The 16470-nt window shown below is 41.0% G+C and overlaps 1 protein-coding gene across 1 annotated transcript in view; it reads left to right on the top strand.

Annotated features, from left to right (window-relative positions):
• The window catches only part of col21a1 (collagen, type XXI, alpha 1), a 468143-nt gene that overhangs the window by 323497 nt on the left and 128176 nt on the right, over positions 1 to 16470 (top strand). Inside the window, exon 20 of the mRNA XM_043681233.1 lies at positions 3046 to 3099. Within this exon, the coding sequence (XP_043537168.1) occupies positions 3046 to 3099 (54 nt within the window). The remainder of the gene's footprint in view (positions 1 to 3045; positions 3100 to 16470) is intronic.

Below are 16470 nucleotides of genomic sequence, written 5' to 3'. Positions count from 1 at the left end.
GTGTTCTCTGTCTATGCCATGATGTTTAGATTGATTCTAATCTAAAAAGTGAGATAACGGAGTTTTACATAAATTCATGCAGTTTTTGAGCTCAGAGTTCTACATGAATGTATGTGGTTTTTGAGCAAAGTACAATGTAATTCTGAAAGTACCAAAAAAATTCACCACACAAAATATATGTGTCCATGTGGGTCTTTGTCTGTGTGTGTATCTGTCTGGGGTGGGGTGTGTGTGTGTGTGTGTGTAGGGTGTCTTAAGTCTGAGAGGGGGTGTGTGTGTCTATAAGGGTGTGTGTGGGTGTCTGTGTGCATGTGTGTCTGTGTGTATGTGTGTATAGGAGTACCCGTGTGTGTGTGTGTGAGAGAGTGTGTGTGTGTAGGAGTATCTGTGTGTGTGTATAGTGCAATGGTGGTCACCTGTAATGTGACATGAACCCAAGGTCCCGGTTGAGGCCCTCCCTATGGGTACCGAACTTAGCTATCAGCTTCTGCTCGGCTACCTTTCTCTGCTGCCTATCCCGAAGTCCACCTTGGAGGATGGTCACCCGAGGTCCGAGGCTGAATGTCCTGGATCGCTGAAGTGTTCCCCAACTGGGAATGTCCTGGATCGCTGAAGTGTTCCCCAACTGGGAGGGAACACTCCTGTCTGTTGATTGTTGTGTAGTGCCCATTCATCAGTTGTCATAGCCTTTGAACAAGATAAGAGAGAAACGTTCAGATCTCCACCAACTCTGTTCTCTGCAGGCTATATCCACTTGAAATCTGAAACAAACCAGTTAATTTTTACTTTAGCAGGAAGGAAATGCTGTGCCTTTTAAATGATGAGTCAGTTGTTTTTCATAGGTGAACCAGCCAACCTGTGCCTCTTGCAAACCAGTGAAAGTATTCAGAAGGAGAAAACCAAGAATAAATCTTCAGATCAGCAAATATGAGCTCAACAAATCTTGTGAAAAGATTATTAAACTGCTTTTGTAGTTTTCTCTCTATCCATGTATGTTTTCGCCATCTCATGTCTGTCTGTCTCCATGTATGTAAGGGAGAGTTTATAAGGGGGTTAGAATTTTAATTTTCAGTACTATATGTCGACAGTTTGTAGCTGTTTACCTGTAACTGGACTCTAATTACTTGTATAGTAATTATTGTTTCGTATAGAAATGTGGTCTTTGCTTTCTATCAACCTGACTCTGAAATTCAGATAAATTGTGCAAGCTTTGCCATACTTATTTAAAAATCTTTAATCTTAATGATGACTCAAGGAAAAGGAGGGCTTGATTTCCAGTGAACCACCCTAAAAACCTGTGACAAAGTATATAAAAAGGAAAAAAGGTCGCAGGGGAGGATAAGTCTATGAAATTTATAACAGGAAACAAGTAAATTGCAGAGACCTTGAACAAGGATTTTGAATGTGTTTTCAAAGTAGAAGGGAGAAATTTAAAACAATGGTAGTCACAAGAGATATGTCCTGGGAAAACTGATGGGACTAAAAGATAACAAGTTCCTTCTGCCTGACTGCCTGATTTCTAGTTTTTAAGAGAAGTTGGAAAAGTTCCAACAGATTAGAGCCACACATGTAACACCTCTGTTCAAGAAAGGGGAGAGATGAAAGGAGAAAAATAAAGGCCAACCAGGCAGGTATTTGTCATAGGGAAATTGTTAGAATCTATTATGGAGGTTGAAATAGGACATTTAACATATACTTAGGCAGAGACAACATAAATTTGTGAAAGGGAAATAATGTTCAACAAATGTATTAGAGTGTTTTTGAAGAACAACAGGATGGATAAAAGGGAACCAGTTAGTGTATTTGAATCTTCAATAGACATTCAGTCAGTTTCTAGAAAGAAGTTAAAACATAAGACTCGATCTCACAAAATTGTGAATGATGTATGAACATACTATGTAACAGGAAAATGTAGAATTACAGGGATCAGTTCTGGGCCTCAACTATTGATGAGTGCATAGTGATAATGTCAGAGGTCCAGGCTAATACTTTGGGGACACTGGTTCATTCTCCACCATGGTGGGTGATGGTATTTAAACTCAATTAATAAATCTGAAATAAATGCTAGACTCTGTGATAGTAACCCTGAAACTATTCATTGGAGTTTAGAAAATTGAGAAGTGAGCGTATTGAAATGAATTGGATTTCTAAAGGAGGCTTGATGGAGAATGTGTTGAAGGCTGTTTTCCCTTGTGCCTGAATCTAGACCTAGGGGCTACACTTTAAAAATAAGGAATGAAAACAGAAAGTTCTGGGCAAACTTTTCATTCTGACAAAGAGTCTCTGGACCTCAAACATTATCCCTTTTTCACTCTCCACAAATACTGCCAGACCTGGCACTTCCTGTTTTAATTCTGATCGCCAGCATCCACAACATTTTGCTTTCATTAAAAATGAGACAACTCCCAGATATGAGGAGAAATTTGTTCTCTCAGAGGCTAGTTTTTGAAATTCTTTCCTCAGTGGAGTCTGGGTCAGTGATTATATTCAGGGCTGAGATACAAGGAAGTCAGGAGTTCCAGGGGCAAATAGTAAAATGGAATGAAGGCCACAATCCGATCAACCATCACTCTGTTGTATGGTGGAGTAGGCTCAATGGACAAGATGGTCTGTTTCTCCTGTTTCTTATGATGTTATTATATGCAAAATAGGAAATGTTTTAATACCAGTAGCAGGACAAAGTAATTACAACTTGATAAGCTTACATTGTAGATTCAATTATAAATGTGAGCCTCGGACTTTATTATTGGAATATGTTGGTACAAAAGTGCAAGGGAACATATCTAAAGGAAATAAGATATTGAAGGCAGAAAATGCACACAGATATGGTAATATTTAATATATTTTAAGCACGGTTCAAATTATGTTAAGATTTGGAACACATCCTTGATTAAAATAAATGTATCATTGCCACCACTAAAATGGTGATCTGATAAATTTAATATAAATATAATAATCCATTTCACACCAATTGTTGCAAAGTATAACTGCAGGCCACAAATTGAACATTTTCTTATTTCAATAATAGGCTTTTTTTTTCATTAGGGTGAAATGGGACTGTCAGGTTTACCTGGATCAAGAGGACTACCTGGGCCTAAGGTATTGTACATAAAGATACTGTCAATACAACATACCAACTACTTACATGTTGATCAATGAGAAATTGTATATGAAATTGTAAATGTATATGAAACACTTTTCACTATTATACTGCATTTATTTTCAAATTGCCTTTTATTTCCATTTGTATTCTAACTTCATCTCAGAACTAATGATGAACAAATATACCTCAGCAAAGCTACACCTAAAAGGAGCTAGCAATGAATAAGAATCCTTTTGAAGGATTTTTATCAATAAAATTCAAACTTGCAACTGTTAAGCTATTTCGTATTAAAAGAATAAAAAATTTTTATCGTATGGTTTGATGCCACAGTATGAATTTGAGTTCAAAATAGACTGGTAAAGAAGAAGTCAAAGTCAGAACTGTCTGCAGGCTTAGACCTTCCAAGTAGTATTATTTGTTATAAACCAATATAAAATTCTTCTATAAGTGGTAATCATAGATATACCAGGCTCAGATCTCTTAATTACATTAGGTAAGGACTAACCTATCCCTTTGCGTGATCATGTCAATGTGTTCTCATGACTCTCAATTTCTGGGGTGGCATGGTGGCTCAATGGTTAGCACTATTGCCTCACAGCACTAGGGACCCCGGTTTGATTCTAGCCTTGGGTGACTGTATGTGGTGTTTGTCTGTTCTTCCTGTGTCTGTATGGATTTCCACAAGGTGCTCCACTTTTCTCCCACAGTCCAAAGATGTGCACATTAGGTGGATTGGCCATGCTAAATTCCCCCACTGTGTGCAGGCCACGTAGGTTAGCCATGGTAAATCTGGGTTGAAAAGTGTGGTGCTGGAAAAGCGCAGCAGGCCAGGCAGCATCCGAGGAGCAGGAGAATCAACGTTTCAGGCATAAGCCCTTCTTCAGGAATGAGGCTGGTGTGCCAAGCGGGCTGAGATACAAGGTAGTGTGGGGAGGGGGCTGGGAATACGATAGGTGGAAGGAGGTGAGGGTGAGGGAGATAGGCTGGGAGGGTCCTAGGTGGAAGATGAGGCGCTCTTCCTCCAGGTGTCATGTGGCCAGGGTCTGGCGATGGAGGAGGCCAAGGACCTGCATGTCCTTGGCGGAGTGGGAGGGGGAGTTAAAGTGTTCAGCCACGGGGCGGTTGGGTTGGTTGGTGCGGGTGTTCCAGAGGTGTTCCCTGAAACGTTCAGCAAGTAGGCGGCTTGTCTCCCTAATGTAGAGGAGACCACATCGGGTGCAGCGGATACAGTAAATCATGTGTGTGGAGATGTAGGTGAATTTGCAACGGATATGGAAGGATCCATTGGGGCCTTGGAGGGAGGTGAGGGGGGAGGTGTGGGTGCAAGTTTTGTGGTAAATGTGGGATTACATGGGATGCTCTTCGTAGGATCAGTGCAGTCTCAATGGACCAATTGGCCTTTTTCTGTAGGAATTCTACAATTCTAGCACAGCTTAATAGTTTTTTAACTCAGCCCATACTGTGATATTTATGCTTAATGATATCTAGCTCCATGACATCACTGTAAGGTTGTTCAAGGCTTCTGAAATCCTTACACAACAGAAATTTTAGATTAGAACTGTGGTTCATCCATGGTTAGCAACCGAAAACACTAATCTCCATATTTCCAACTTGATTTGTTGCCTATGCACATTTACACATCAGTAATCACATTTAGTCCGCATATTGACAATAGACAATAGGTACAGGAGTAGGCCATTCTGCCCTTCGAGCCTGCACCACCATTCATTATGATCATGGCTGATCATCCTCAATCAGTATCCTGTTCCTGCCTTATTTCCATAACCCTTGATTCCACTGTCCTTGAGAGCTCTATCCAACTCTTTCTTAAACGAATCCAGACACTGGGCCTCCACTGCTTTCTGGGGCAGAGCATTCCACACACCCACCACTCTCTGGGTGAAGAAATTTCTCCTCATCTCTGTCCTAAATGGCCTACCCCTTATTTTTAAGCTGTGTCCTCTGGTTCGGGACTCACCCATCAGCAGAAACATGTTTCCTGCCTCCAGAGTGTCCAATCCTTCAATAAGGATCTGATCTTTATACATGTGAAATCATTGAAGGCAAAGTGAAATAAATCCACAGAGGCCTGTGTTCTGTCACTTGGTCACACTTCATTTCCAAATGAAGAGTCCTTGACACTGATCCAGCTTCCTCTGTGCCAGTCCCCAATTTTTATCCTTTAGCCAGGACTCCATGATTAGACCAGATTAACAGGCACAATCAAGGAACTCATATTCTATGAGGTCTAACTGGCTGACATTGTTACAATCACTACACTAATGTGTATATTTAGTAAGCTGCTAGGAAGGCTAATGGAATGTTAGTATTTATTGCAAGAGGATTTGTGTACAGGAATAAAGAGTGCAACAAAGATTTATTAAACTTATTTTCAGGATGGCAGGACTGTCCAATGAAAAAAGATTGGATAATCTCGATGAATATTCTCAAAGAATAAAAAGTGATCTCATTGAAACCTGCCAAATACTTACAGGGATAGACAGGATAGGGGCAGGTAAAATTTTTCCCTGGTTGGTCTGATTGGAATCAAAGGGCACAATTCAAAAATTGAAAAGTTGCCATTTGATTTGAGATTACTTTTGTTTTACTCAGAAGTTTGTGAACCTTTGGACTTTTCTACTACATAGTGCTGTGAAAGATCAGTCTTTGAGTATGTTTAGGATAAAGAATAATAGTTTTCTAATTACCAATGACATACAGAGTTGTGGAGATGAGTTGGTTCAAATGCATTGAATTGTTTGATCATGGAATGAATGGTGAAGCACTCTTAACAAGCTGAATAACCTACTCCTGTTCCTATGTTCCTGTTCCATTTAAGGAGATTGAGATTGGCTGAGGACATGCAGATTTTACCAAATTTAATTCAGGATCTGTTTACAGTTTTTTCAGCCTTTACATAAATTATAGCCAACTAATTTGACAGGTTGGATGGCAGTCAGCATGAAAATCAGCAGCAAAAGTTTCAGCTGATGTAACATTGAGATGGTTTCCTGCACTTGAGGGAGGCTAAATCTGGAATTTGGGGCTTTAGGGGGAGGTGGTAGAGTCCATCAGTTTGATGGGGTCAGCAGAAGATTGGAAGGCTGGGCTTCATGTTGTGAGCTTGAGGGTAACCGTGGTCACAGCAGAAGGAGAAAAAGCCTGCAATCAACAAAAGAATGTTCCTTCTTGGCCACAAGGGCAAAGCAATTCCATAACCAATGAATCAGATCAGGACCACAGTCTTGCCACATCCAGACATTAATGGTGGTGGACAGTTAAACAGCCACTGGCGAAGGCGACAAAAATATTCCCATCCTCAAAATGGGGGGAGCCCAGCACATCAGTGCAAAACACAAAATTGAAACAGAATTGAATTTCTACTGAGATGTTCTGAGTGGATACATCTCAGTGTCATCCTAAGGCCCCCATCATCACTGATGCCAGTCTTCAGCCAACTCGATTCAGTTCGACATGGGATATTCTCAATGTGAACATGGAATTTTACATCAGCAATGACTGTGTCATGGTCACTAATCCTATACCCAATGCAATGGCTGCTTACTTTCTCAGCACACCCCACCTCCCCCAAAAGTAACAGCTGTGGTATCCAATTTAATTGCCCAAAATAGTTGTTTATCTTTCATTCCTGGAGGGAAACAGCTCTCAATATGACAAAAGGAGTCAAGATGTGTGTGTGTGTGTGGAAAATCAGGCCAGGACTTATACACTTAATGGTAAGGTCCTGGAGAGCGTTGCTGAACAAAGAGACCTTGGGGTACAGGTTCATAGTTCCTTGAAAGTGGAGTTGCAGGTAGACAGGGTAATGAAAAATGAGTTCTTATGCTTGCCTTCATTGGTCACTGCACTGAGATAGGAGTTGAGAGTTCATGTTAGAACTGTACAGGACGTTGGTTAGGCCACTTTTTGAATACTACATTCAATTCTGGTCTCTTTGCTATAGGAAGGATATTGTGAAACTTGAAAGGGTTCAGAAAAGATTTACACAGATATTGCCAGGGTTACAGGGTTTGAACTAAATGGAGAGGCTGAAAAGGCGGGGTTATTTTCCCTGAAGCGATGGAGGCTAACGGGTGACCTTATCGCGGTTTATAAATTCATGAGGGGTGTGGATAGGGTGAATAGCCAAGGTCTTTTCCCTGGAGTGTGGGAGTCCAGGGCGTAGGTTTAAGGTGAAAGGGTAAGTATTTAAAAGGGACCTAAGCGGCAACTTTTTCACACAGAGGGTGCTGCGTGTATAAAATGAGCTTGTAGAGGAAATGGTGGAGGCTGATACAATTACAACAATTACAAGTGTCTGGATGGGTATATGAATAGGAAGGGTTTAGAGGGATATGGGCCAATTGCTGGCAAATGGGACTAGATTAGTTTAGGATATCTGGTTGGCATGGACGTGTTGGACCGAAACGTCTGTTTCCATGCTGCACAGATCTATGACTTTATGTCTCTATGAGTGATGGAAATGGAATTATAGGAAATGGTCGTTGACTGTGATTTGTGTGGTACAAATGCTACTTTGACACTTGTCAACCTGGATGTTGTCCAGGTGTTGGTGCATTTGAACACAGAATGCTTCAACATGGTGCTGAACATTGTGCAAGAATCAGTGAACATCTCCATTTCTGACCTCATGATGATGGAAGACTGTTTATGAAACAGCTGAAGATGTTGGGCTGAGAATACTAACTTGACAAACCCCTGAAGGGATGAGGTGACTGATCTCCAACAATTATAGTCATCTTCCCTTGTGCTAGGTGTGACTGCAACCAATGAAAAGTTATCCCCCGATTCCCATTAATGCTAATTTTGCTAGAGATCGTTAATGTCATGCCCATTCAAATGCTGCCTTGATGTTACTCTCATCTCCCTCTCGTGTTCAGCTCTTCTGTTCATGTTTAGACTAAGACTGCAAGGTGGTCAAGAGTAGACCAACCCTAATGGAAGTCAAACAGTAAGAAGATTATTGCTAAGGAAGTGCTGCTTGGTACAACTGTTGTTGGCCACTTTCATCACTTTTCAGATGATTGACAGTAGACCGATAGGTCTAAAGTTGGCTGGGATAGATTTCTCCTGCTTTTTGGGACAAGGTATACCTAGGCAATTTTCTGCATTGTCAGATGGATGCCAGTGCTGTGACTGTACCACAACAGCTTGGTTGGGCAAGTCTGAGAATGTAAGATGATGAGAAATATGAGCAATGCTAGGCCATTCAGTCCCTCAATTACACACTGCCATTCAATAAAAGCATGCCGCATCTGTCCTAGGGCTCAACTTCTCTTTTATGCCAACTCAGCATGGCCATCAATTCCCTGATATTTCGAAAATCCATCTACCTCCTCTTTAAACACTTTCAGTGATCCAGTTTCTAGAACTCTCTGAAGTAGAGTATTCCAGGCTTTCACTACCCTCTGGGAGTAGAAATTCCTTTGCATCTTAGTTTTAAATGAGTATCCCTTATTTTGTATGTCCACTAGTTTGAGATTCTCCCAACTGGTGTATTGTTCTCTTTCTGTCATGCCCCCTCAGAATCTTGCATGTTTCTATAAGATCACCCTTCAGTTTTCTAAACTTTGATGAACAAAGGCCCAACTTGATTAGTTGTTCTTGAGAATCCATTCATCCCAGGAATCCACCAAGTGAATATCTTTTGAACAGCCTCCATTGCCAGTCTATCCTTTTTTCAATACAGGAATCAAAACAATACTCCAGGTGCAAAAACAAACAAACACAGAAATTTCTGGAAAACTTCAGCAGGTCTGGCAGCATCTGTGAAGAGAAGACAATGTTAACGTTAACACAGTTTTCTCTTCACAGATTCTGCCAGCTATTTTTCCAGCTATTTCTGTTTTTGATTGTTTCTGAACTCCAGCATCTGCAGTTCTTTGTTTTACTCCAGTGTAGCCTCACTAAAACCCTGTTTAGGGTTGTAAGAAGACTTCCTTGCTTTTAAACTTTGAATCTCTACTAATAAGGTGAAAAATTCCATTTGTCTTCTTAATGTTAGTACCTGCATGCTAACATTTTGTGTTTCGTGCACAAGAACACACCGATCCCTTTGCACTACATTCTTTAGAGTTTATCTTCATTTAAGTAATAGTGTGCCTTTGATACATCCTACCAAAGTGCATGACCCTATATTTGCCTGCATTAAAATCTGTCTGCCAAGATTTTGCCCACTCATTCAACCTAGCTATATCACTTTGCAGATTCCTTATGACTTCATCACAACTTATCCTCACACCTGTTTTTGTATCATCAGCAATTTTGGATGCTTTACACTCTGCCCCTATTCTAAGTCACTAATATAGATAATAACTATAACTGAAACCCCTGGACTGATCTTTCTGCACTCCCTAATTATATCCATTCAATCTAAAAAAGATCCATTATTCCTGACTCTGTTTTCTTTGTGTTAACCAAAACTCATTCCATGTTACTACATTACCCCAATATTATGAACTCCTATCTTGTGCCTTTTGTGCGGCACCTTATCAAATGGCTCATGATGATTCAATTACTTTACATCTACCTTTACTCACTCTGCTTGTGATAGCCTCAAAAAATTCTGGCAAAATTGTCCCTTTCCCTTTCACAAAACCATGTTGACTATGTTTGACTGTGTTGAAAATCGCACATCAGCTTATAGTCCAACAGGTTTATTTGAAAGCATTAGCTTTTGGAGCCCTGCTCCTTCTTCAGGTGGTTGTGAAGCAAGACCATAAGACACAGAATTTGTAGCAAAAAATTACAGTGTCATGCAAGTAAAATGATATATGTTACAGACCCAGATTGTTGTTAAGTCTTTCATCTTTTATGGGATACAGGTTTTGGTCCATTAATATGTAAATCCCAGAACTTCTTTTAAGTCCCATTCTCAAGATAACTTAAGATTTTATTTAAAAAAGTGACATCTTAGCTCAGACAATGCATCAAAGTTGTGATGTTAGAGTCTGTCTGTATTCCAATCTTGAGTCAGACTGGTTCTATTTACAAAGTGGAATTTACAAAATATTATGTGGATTGACTGTCTGCATTGACTGCCTGCAGATTGTGTATTTTTTGAGCAGAACAGAATCTATCTGCAAATATAATTCTGTAAATACAAGTTCACACTATAGACTTGCATGTGTGTGCGCATGCAGGAGAGACAGAGAGTGAGTGTGTGCATATGAGTGTATGCGCGTGAGTGCACATGAGAGAGTGTGTGTTTGCATGTGTGCAAGCTTGGTAAAGTGTGAGTGTGATGGGGTATAAGTCTGTGAGAGGGTGTTTGCGTGGGTGTGAGTGTGGGGGTGTGTGTGTTTGTGAAAAAGAGAGAGCATCTGTTTGAGAGAGGGTCTGTATGAGTATGGAAGAGTGTGAGTGTGTGTGTATATATACATATATATATAGAGAGAGAGAGTATAGTGTTGTGGGGTCACCTGTACTGTCACATGAATCCAAGGTCCCGTTTGAGGCCATCCTCATGGATACCGAACTTGACTATCAACCTCTGCTCGGTCACTTTGCATTGTCACCTGTCCTGAAGTCTGCCTTGGAGGGTGGTCACCCGAAGATCCGAGGCTGGATGTCCATGACCACTGAAGTGTTCCCCAACTGGGAGGGAACACCCCTGTCTGGTGATTGTTGTGCGGTGTCCATTCATCCATTATTGTAGCATCTGCTTGGTCTAGCCAATATACCATTACCTTGGGGCAACCTTGCCTGCAATGTACGAGATAGACAGCTTTGGCCGAGTCACATGAGTACCTGCCGCCTATATGGTGTGTGGTGTTCACACGTGTAATGGTGCTTTCTGTATCAACACTCTGACACGAGTTGCAGTGGTTGCCTTGAAAAGGTGTTGTGGTCGATGTTATCCTGAAATCTTAAACAGTGATCTGTTTAAGATTTGGCAGTCGTTTAAAGGCGAGAAGTGGAGGCATAGGGATGGTCTTGGCGAGGTGCTTATCCTCTTCAATAATGTGTTGCAGGCTGCGAAGGACATGGTGTAGTTTTTTGGCTCTTGGGAAGTACTCAACAATGAAGGGTACCCAATCGCTCGCAACCCATGTCTGTCTCCTGAGAAGAACATTACAGTTTCTCGCTGTGGCACATCAGAACTAACGATCAATGAGTTGAACATCATAGCCTGTTCTTATGAGGGCATCCTTGAGCACCTTCAGGTGTCCATCACATTCCTCTTCATCTGAACAGATCCTGTGTATGTATAGGACTTGTCTGTAGGGGATGGCTGTTTTAATACATTTAGTGTGAAAGCTAGAGAAGTGTATCCTCGTGAGGTTATCCGTGGGTTTGTGATAGAGTGCGGTGCTGAAGTGCCCATCCTTGATGGAGATGCATGTGTCCAAGAATGAGAGATACTAAAAAGTAGTCCATGGTAAGTCTGATGGTGGGATGAAAATCGTTGATATCACTGTGTAGTTGTTTCGGTGTCACCTCACCGTGCATCCAGAGTAGTATCCAATCAGCTGGAACCCTCCCAGTGAGTTCTAGAATATTTCAGCCAATGCCTGCATTTTCTCTGCAGCCCTTTCCTTTAAAGCTCTTAGATACAAACTAATGAGTACTGGTTACATCTTCCTTTAGTCCAATTGATTTGTCAAATACCTTGCCCCTCATGAAACTGTTACAAGATATTTACTCCTATTAACATCATCCTGGGTTATCTTTAGGATGTTCACAATGTCCTCTACCATGAAGATTAAAGCAAAATATTTATTAAATTAGCTCCCATTTCTCTGTTGCCCATTATCAGTTTCCCGGCTGCATCGTCCAAGAGTCCCATATTTATTTTAACTCCTTGCTTTCATTTACCGTAGAAACTCTTACTATTTGTTTTTCAAATTTCTTGAAGTTTAATTTGGATAAATATGAGGTTATTCACTTTGGTAACAATAAAGGAAAGCAGGTTATTATCTGAATGGTTATAGATTAGAATGGAGGAAGTGCAATGAGATCTGGGTGTCTGTATTCTAATCACTAATTGTAAACATGCAAGTATGGAGAAGGCAAATGATATGTTATTCCTCATAGCAAGAGGATTCAAGTACAGGAGCAGAGATTGTACAGGGCCTTGGTGAGACCACATCTAGAATATTGTGTGCAGATTTGGTCTTTTTATCTGAGGAAGGATGTCCTGGCTGTTAAGTGAATATGATGAAGATTTTCCAGACTGATTTCAGGGATGGCAGGACTGGCATATAAAGAGAGGCTATGTCAGCTCGGACTGTATTCACTGGAATTTAGAAGAATGTGGGGGATTTCATAGAAACCTACAAAATTCCCATAGAATTAGGTAGGGTAAACACAGGAAGGATGACTGCAGAGTTCAGAACCAGGGGTCACAGTTTAATGATTCTCTGATAGGTAGGCCTTTAGTACTGAGATGAGGAGAAATTTCTTCACCCAGAAACTGGTAAGCCTGTGGAGTTCTCTGTCACAGCAAGCAGTTAAAACCAAAACATTGAACATTTTGAAGAAAGAGTTTTGAGTATCATTCTTAGAACTAAAATGATTAAAGAGGAGGAAGAAAGTGGGAATGGGGTGCTGAGTTGAATGATCATATTGAATGACAGAGCAGGCTCAAAGGGACAAGTGGCCTGCTGCTGCTCCTGTTTTCTATGCCTTCACATTACTGGATCGGTTAGGGAACCATGTAGAAATAATTCCTGACGCAGTTTAGAGACTCGTCTTCCAAATCATCCTTGCCCATCTGATTTGACCAGTCAATATGCGGGTTAAAATCACCCATGATAATTTCGCACCCTTCTTTTATACCTCCATTATTTGTCAAATTATACTTTGCATTATGGATAAATTACCACAAGTTACACCTCACAGACAATCAAGTACTGAAACAATGATTTAAACTTTATTGCGTGTAGAACCAAAATAAGACCCCTCAAGTAAACCAGTTAAGCCTCACAAATCAAGTTGGCTATCATCCAATTAATAGTGAAATTTAGTTAAGATTTCACCAACAGTGTCCATCTGTGGAAGTGTCCAGGGTTTGATCCTTATGAAGTGTTGTTTTTCTCTCTTTCAAGTTTGCGATGTGACATTATTGATGAATTAATAGATGCTTTCATTCCCAATATTGATTACATTCTTGAGACCTCAAATCTATACCTTGCCTTCTTATCAGAAGTAGCTCCCCTGTTCTTTGTTATATTCAGTGTTAGCTCTCTCTTTAAAAACACCACTTTTCCTGCATTTAACTCCTTTATGTCAATACATTTCATCTGCAGTCAGCCTTAATTGCCCATTTGTCTTGAGGCAGCTAATTATCAAGCAGTGTTATCTCCTTTCTCCCAGGAAACAGATTGTTTACATTGCTTCTTCCCAGGGATGGTTAATTCACATATTACTTTTGATTCCTTTATAACAGTTTCTCTTTGCCCTTTTCATCTTAAGAAACAGTTTATTCCAGATAGAGTTATTGCTGCTTTTTTGCATGTGTACCAGATTTTCATTGTTGATCCTTTCAATCCATGAACAGTTATTGAAGTTCTGAATTTTACATTGTCACATTTGTCTTACAATGAGGCAACTCTTCAGGGGCCTTTAGATGACTCCCACCTGTGATTTCTATCCCTTGCTTTTTCTTATTTCCACCCAAACTGATTCCACATCATGATCTATTGTACCTATGTCACTGCTCACCATCACACTGATACCTCCTTTCCATTTTTGCCTATCCTTTTGGAACATTGAATAACTTTGAATATTGAGTTCACAGTCTTGGTCACCATGTAACCACATCTCCATTATAGTTATGAAGTCATATTCATTTAGTGCCCTTAAGTCTTAATCCATTTCTCCCACACCAATCTTTGAGCTAGGCATTTATCTCTCAAGTCTTATTTAACCTACACAAATTGCACATCACACAAGCAGTCACCTGTCGATTATTACCTTTGTGGTTCCACTTGTTAATTTAACCCTGAGCTGCTTGTAATCCTTCAGCAGAATCTCTTTCCTAGTCCCACTTATGTCATTGGTACCTACATGGACCCCAACAACTGGGTCCTTACCCTCCCACTTCAAATTTAAATCCAGCCCAAAACAGATGTCCTGAACATTGGCAACAGGTCGACAAAATAGCTCTCAGGACTGTCTTTGCTGCAGAAGTCACTAGCTATCCCCAAATTATAATTACTGTTCTTCTTTTTCCTCTTCCTACTTGAATTGTTTTCTGGATTATGGTGCAGAGATGCTTTGTACATCCTCCCTGCAACCAATGTTCTTGTACCTGTTAGATAACGGCATTGGTTGAGGCCCCTCCAAACTAAATTCTGGATTCCTATACCTGCTTCACTCACTATCTCACTCACCAGTACCTGACCTGACCACTGACCAAATTTGATGCACTTAGTCTCAGGGATGTAATGCCTTCTGAAACACAGAGTCCAACTACCTTTCCTCCTCCCGGCCAGTGTCTTCAACTCAGGTTCCAGCCCATCAGCTCTGAGTCAAAGTTCCTCAAGCAAATATGGATCGCACTGGCATCCACCAGATCCAACATGCTACAGCTGCAGCATCTTGACTGTTTCTGTGTTATTTAATTAATTAATTTGGATGCTAAATATTTTAAATGTGATTCTGTTCGCCGAGCTGGAAGTTTTTGTTGCAAACATTTCGTCCCCTGTCTAGGTGACATCCTGAGGATGTCACCTAGACAGGAGACGAAACGTTTGCAACAAAAACTTCCAGCTTGGCGAACAGAACCACAGCAACGAGCACCCGAGCTACAAATCTTCTCACAAACTTTGAATTTTAAATGTGAATTTCTTAATGGTATTCTTCAGCTGTATTAAGATCTCTTTATTTAAACCCATTGGCCAATCATAAAACTCAGAAAAAATACCAAGTAATTACCTACCTGTTTTCCTGTGATGTCACACATCTGCTCTAGGAAAACCAAGTTAAAGGGGCTTTCTGCCACAGGGTTTTATTTCTTTCAGTTGCTGCCCTTCTCACACAAGTTCATTCTTGTCTTTATGAATTTGCTAATGCACTCGTTCACATTGTTTGAAAAGCTACTGACTCTGCTGTCTCCTACTATTTCTAAGCTGCTGTTCCCATGCTCTCATTGTGTTTCAGAAGCACAGGCTCCTCCTATCTCTTGCTCAGTCTACTTCACATCTGTGCGACTCACTGCACACTCCAGCTCTGCTCCACAGCAATCCAGTCAAAAACTCCTCTTAATCCACTTCAGTGAAGCTGAGTAGCTGCACCCCCCTCACCGCTTCACCGCAATGCTGAGTAACACATTCCTCGCACTCCTGGAGCATGAGTCTTCAGTACTGTTGCTGGAATTTTTCAGGGCCCATAGCCTTTGATTACATTAGATTACTTAGAGTGTGGAAACAGGCCCTTCGGCCTAACAAGTCCACACCGACCCTCCAAAGAGCAACCCACCCAGACCCATTCCCCTACATTTACCCCTTCACCTAACACTACAGGCAATTTAGCATGGCCAATTCACCTGCACATTTTTGGAATGTGGGAGGAAACCGGAGCACCCTGAGGAAACCCACACAGACACGGGGAGAATGTGCAAACTCCACACAGACAGCTGTCTGAGGTGGGAATTGAACCTGGGTCTCTGGCGCTGTGAGGCAGCAGTGCTATCCGCCGTGCCGCCCCGTAGGCAATGTCTTCAGCTGTTTATTGATGTCATGAATAGTAAATTGCCTTAGCTATAGATGCCAGAGACCTCTAAATGAGGCTGAGATGGATCATCCATTTGATCCTTGCGATTGAAAATTATTGCAAATGCTTCTACTTTATCTTTTACACTGATGTGCTCCCCATCATTGAGAATGGAGGTATTTGTGGACCTGCTCTTCCCAGTGAATTGTTTAATTGTCCAGTGACAACCATGGCCAGATTTGACAGAACTGCAGAGCTGAGATCTGATACACTGGGTGTGGAATTGCTTTGCTCTGTCTTTCAATTTCTTCTCTTGCTGTTTGATGTGTATGTAATGCTGCATAATAGCTTCACAAGTGACGTCTAGTTTTTAGGTGCACCTAGTGCTATTCCTGGCATTATTTTCTGCACTCTTCAATGAACCAGAGCTGATCCCTCACTTGATGATAATAGAGTGGGGGACTATATCAAACCATGATACTGCAAATTGTGTTTGCATATAGTTCTGCTGCTGCTGATGGTCCACAGAGCCTCATGGATGCCTAGTCTTGAATTGCAAGATCAGTTCAAAATGTATCCCTCTTAGCACAATGATGGTGCCACACACACAATGGAATGTAAGCTCTGTGTGAATATGAGACTTCTCTACAAGGGGTATGCAGTAGACATCCTTAATGATACTGTCATGG

This window comes from Chiloscyllium plagiosum, chromosome 3 (assembly GCF_004010195.1).
Source record: "Chiloscyllium plagiosum isolate BGI_BamShark_2017 chromosome 3, ASM401019v2, whole genome shotgun sequence".
Classification (NCBI taxonomy): Eukaryota; Metazoa; Chordata; class Chondrichthyes; order Orectolobiformes; family Hemiscylliidae; genus Chiloscyllium; species Chiloscyllium plagiosum.
Note: the sequence above shows the minus strand (reverse complement) of the source record. Positions and strands in the feature narration are given on the sequence as shown.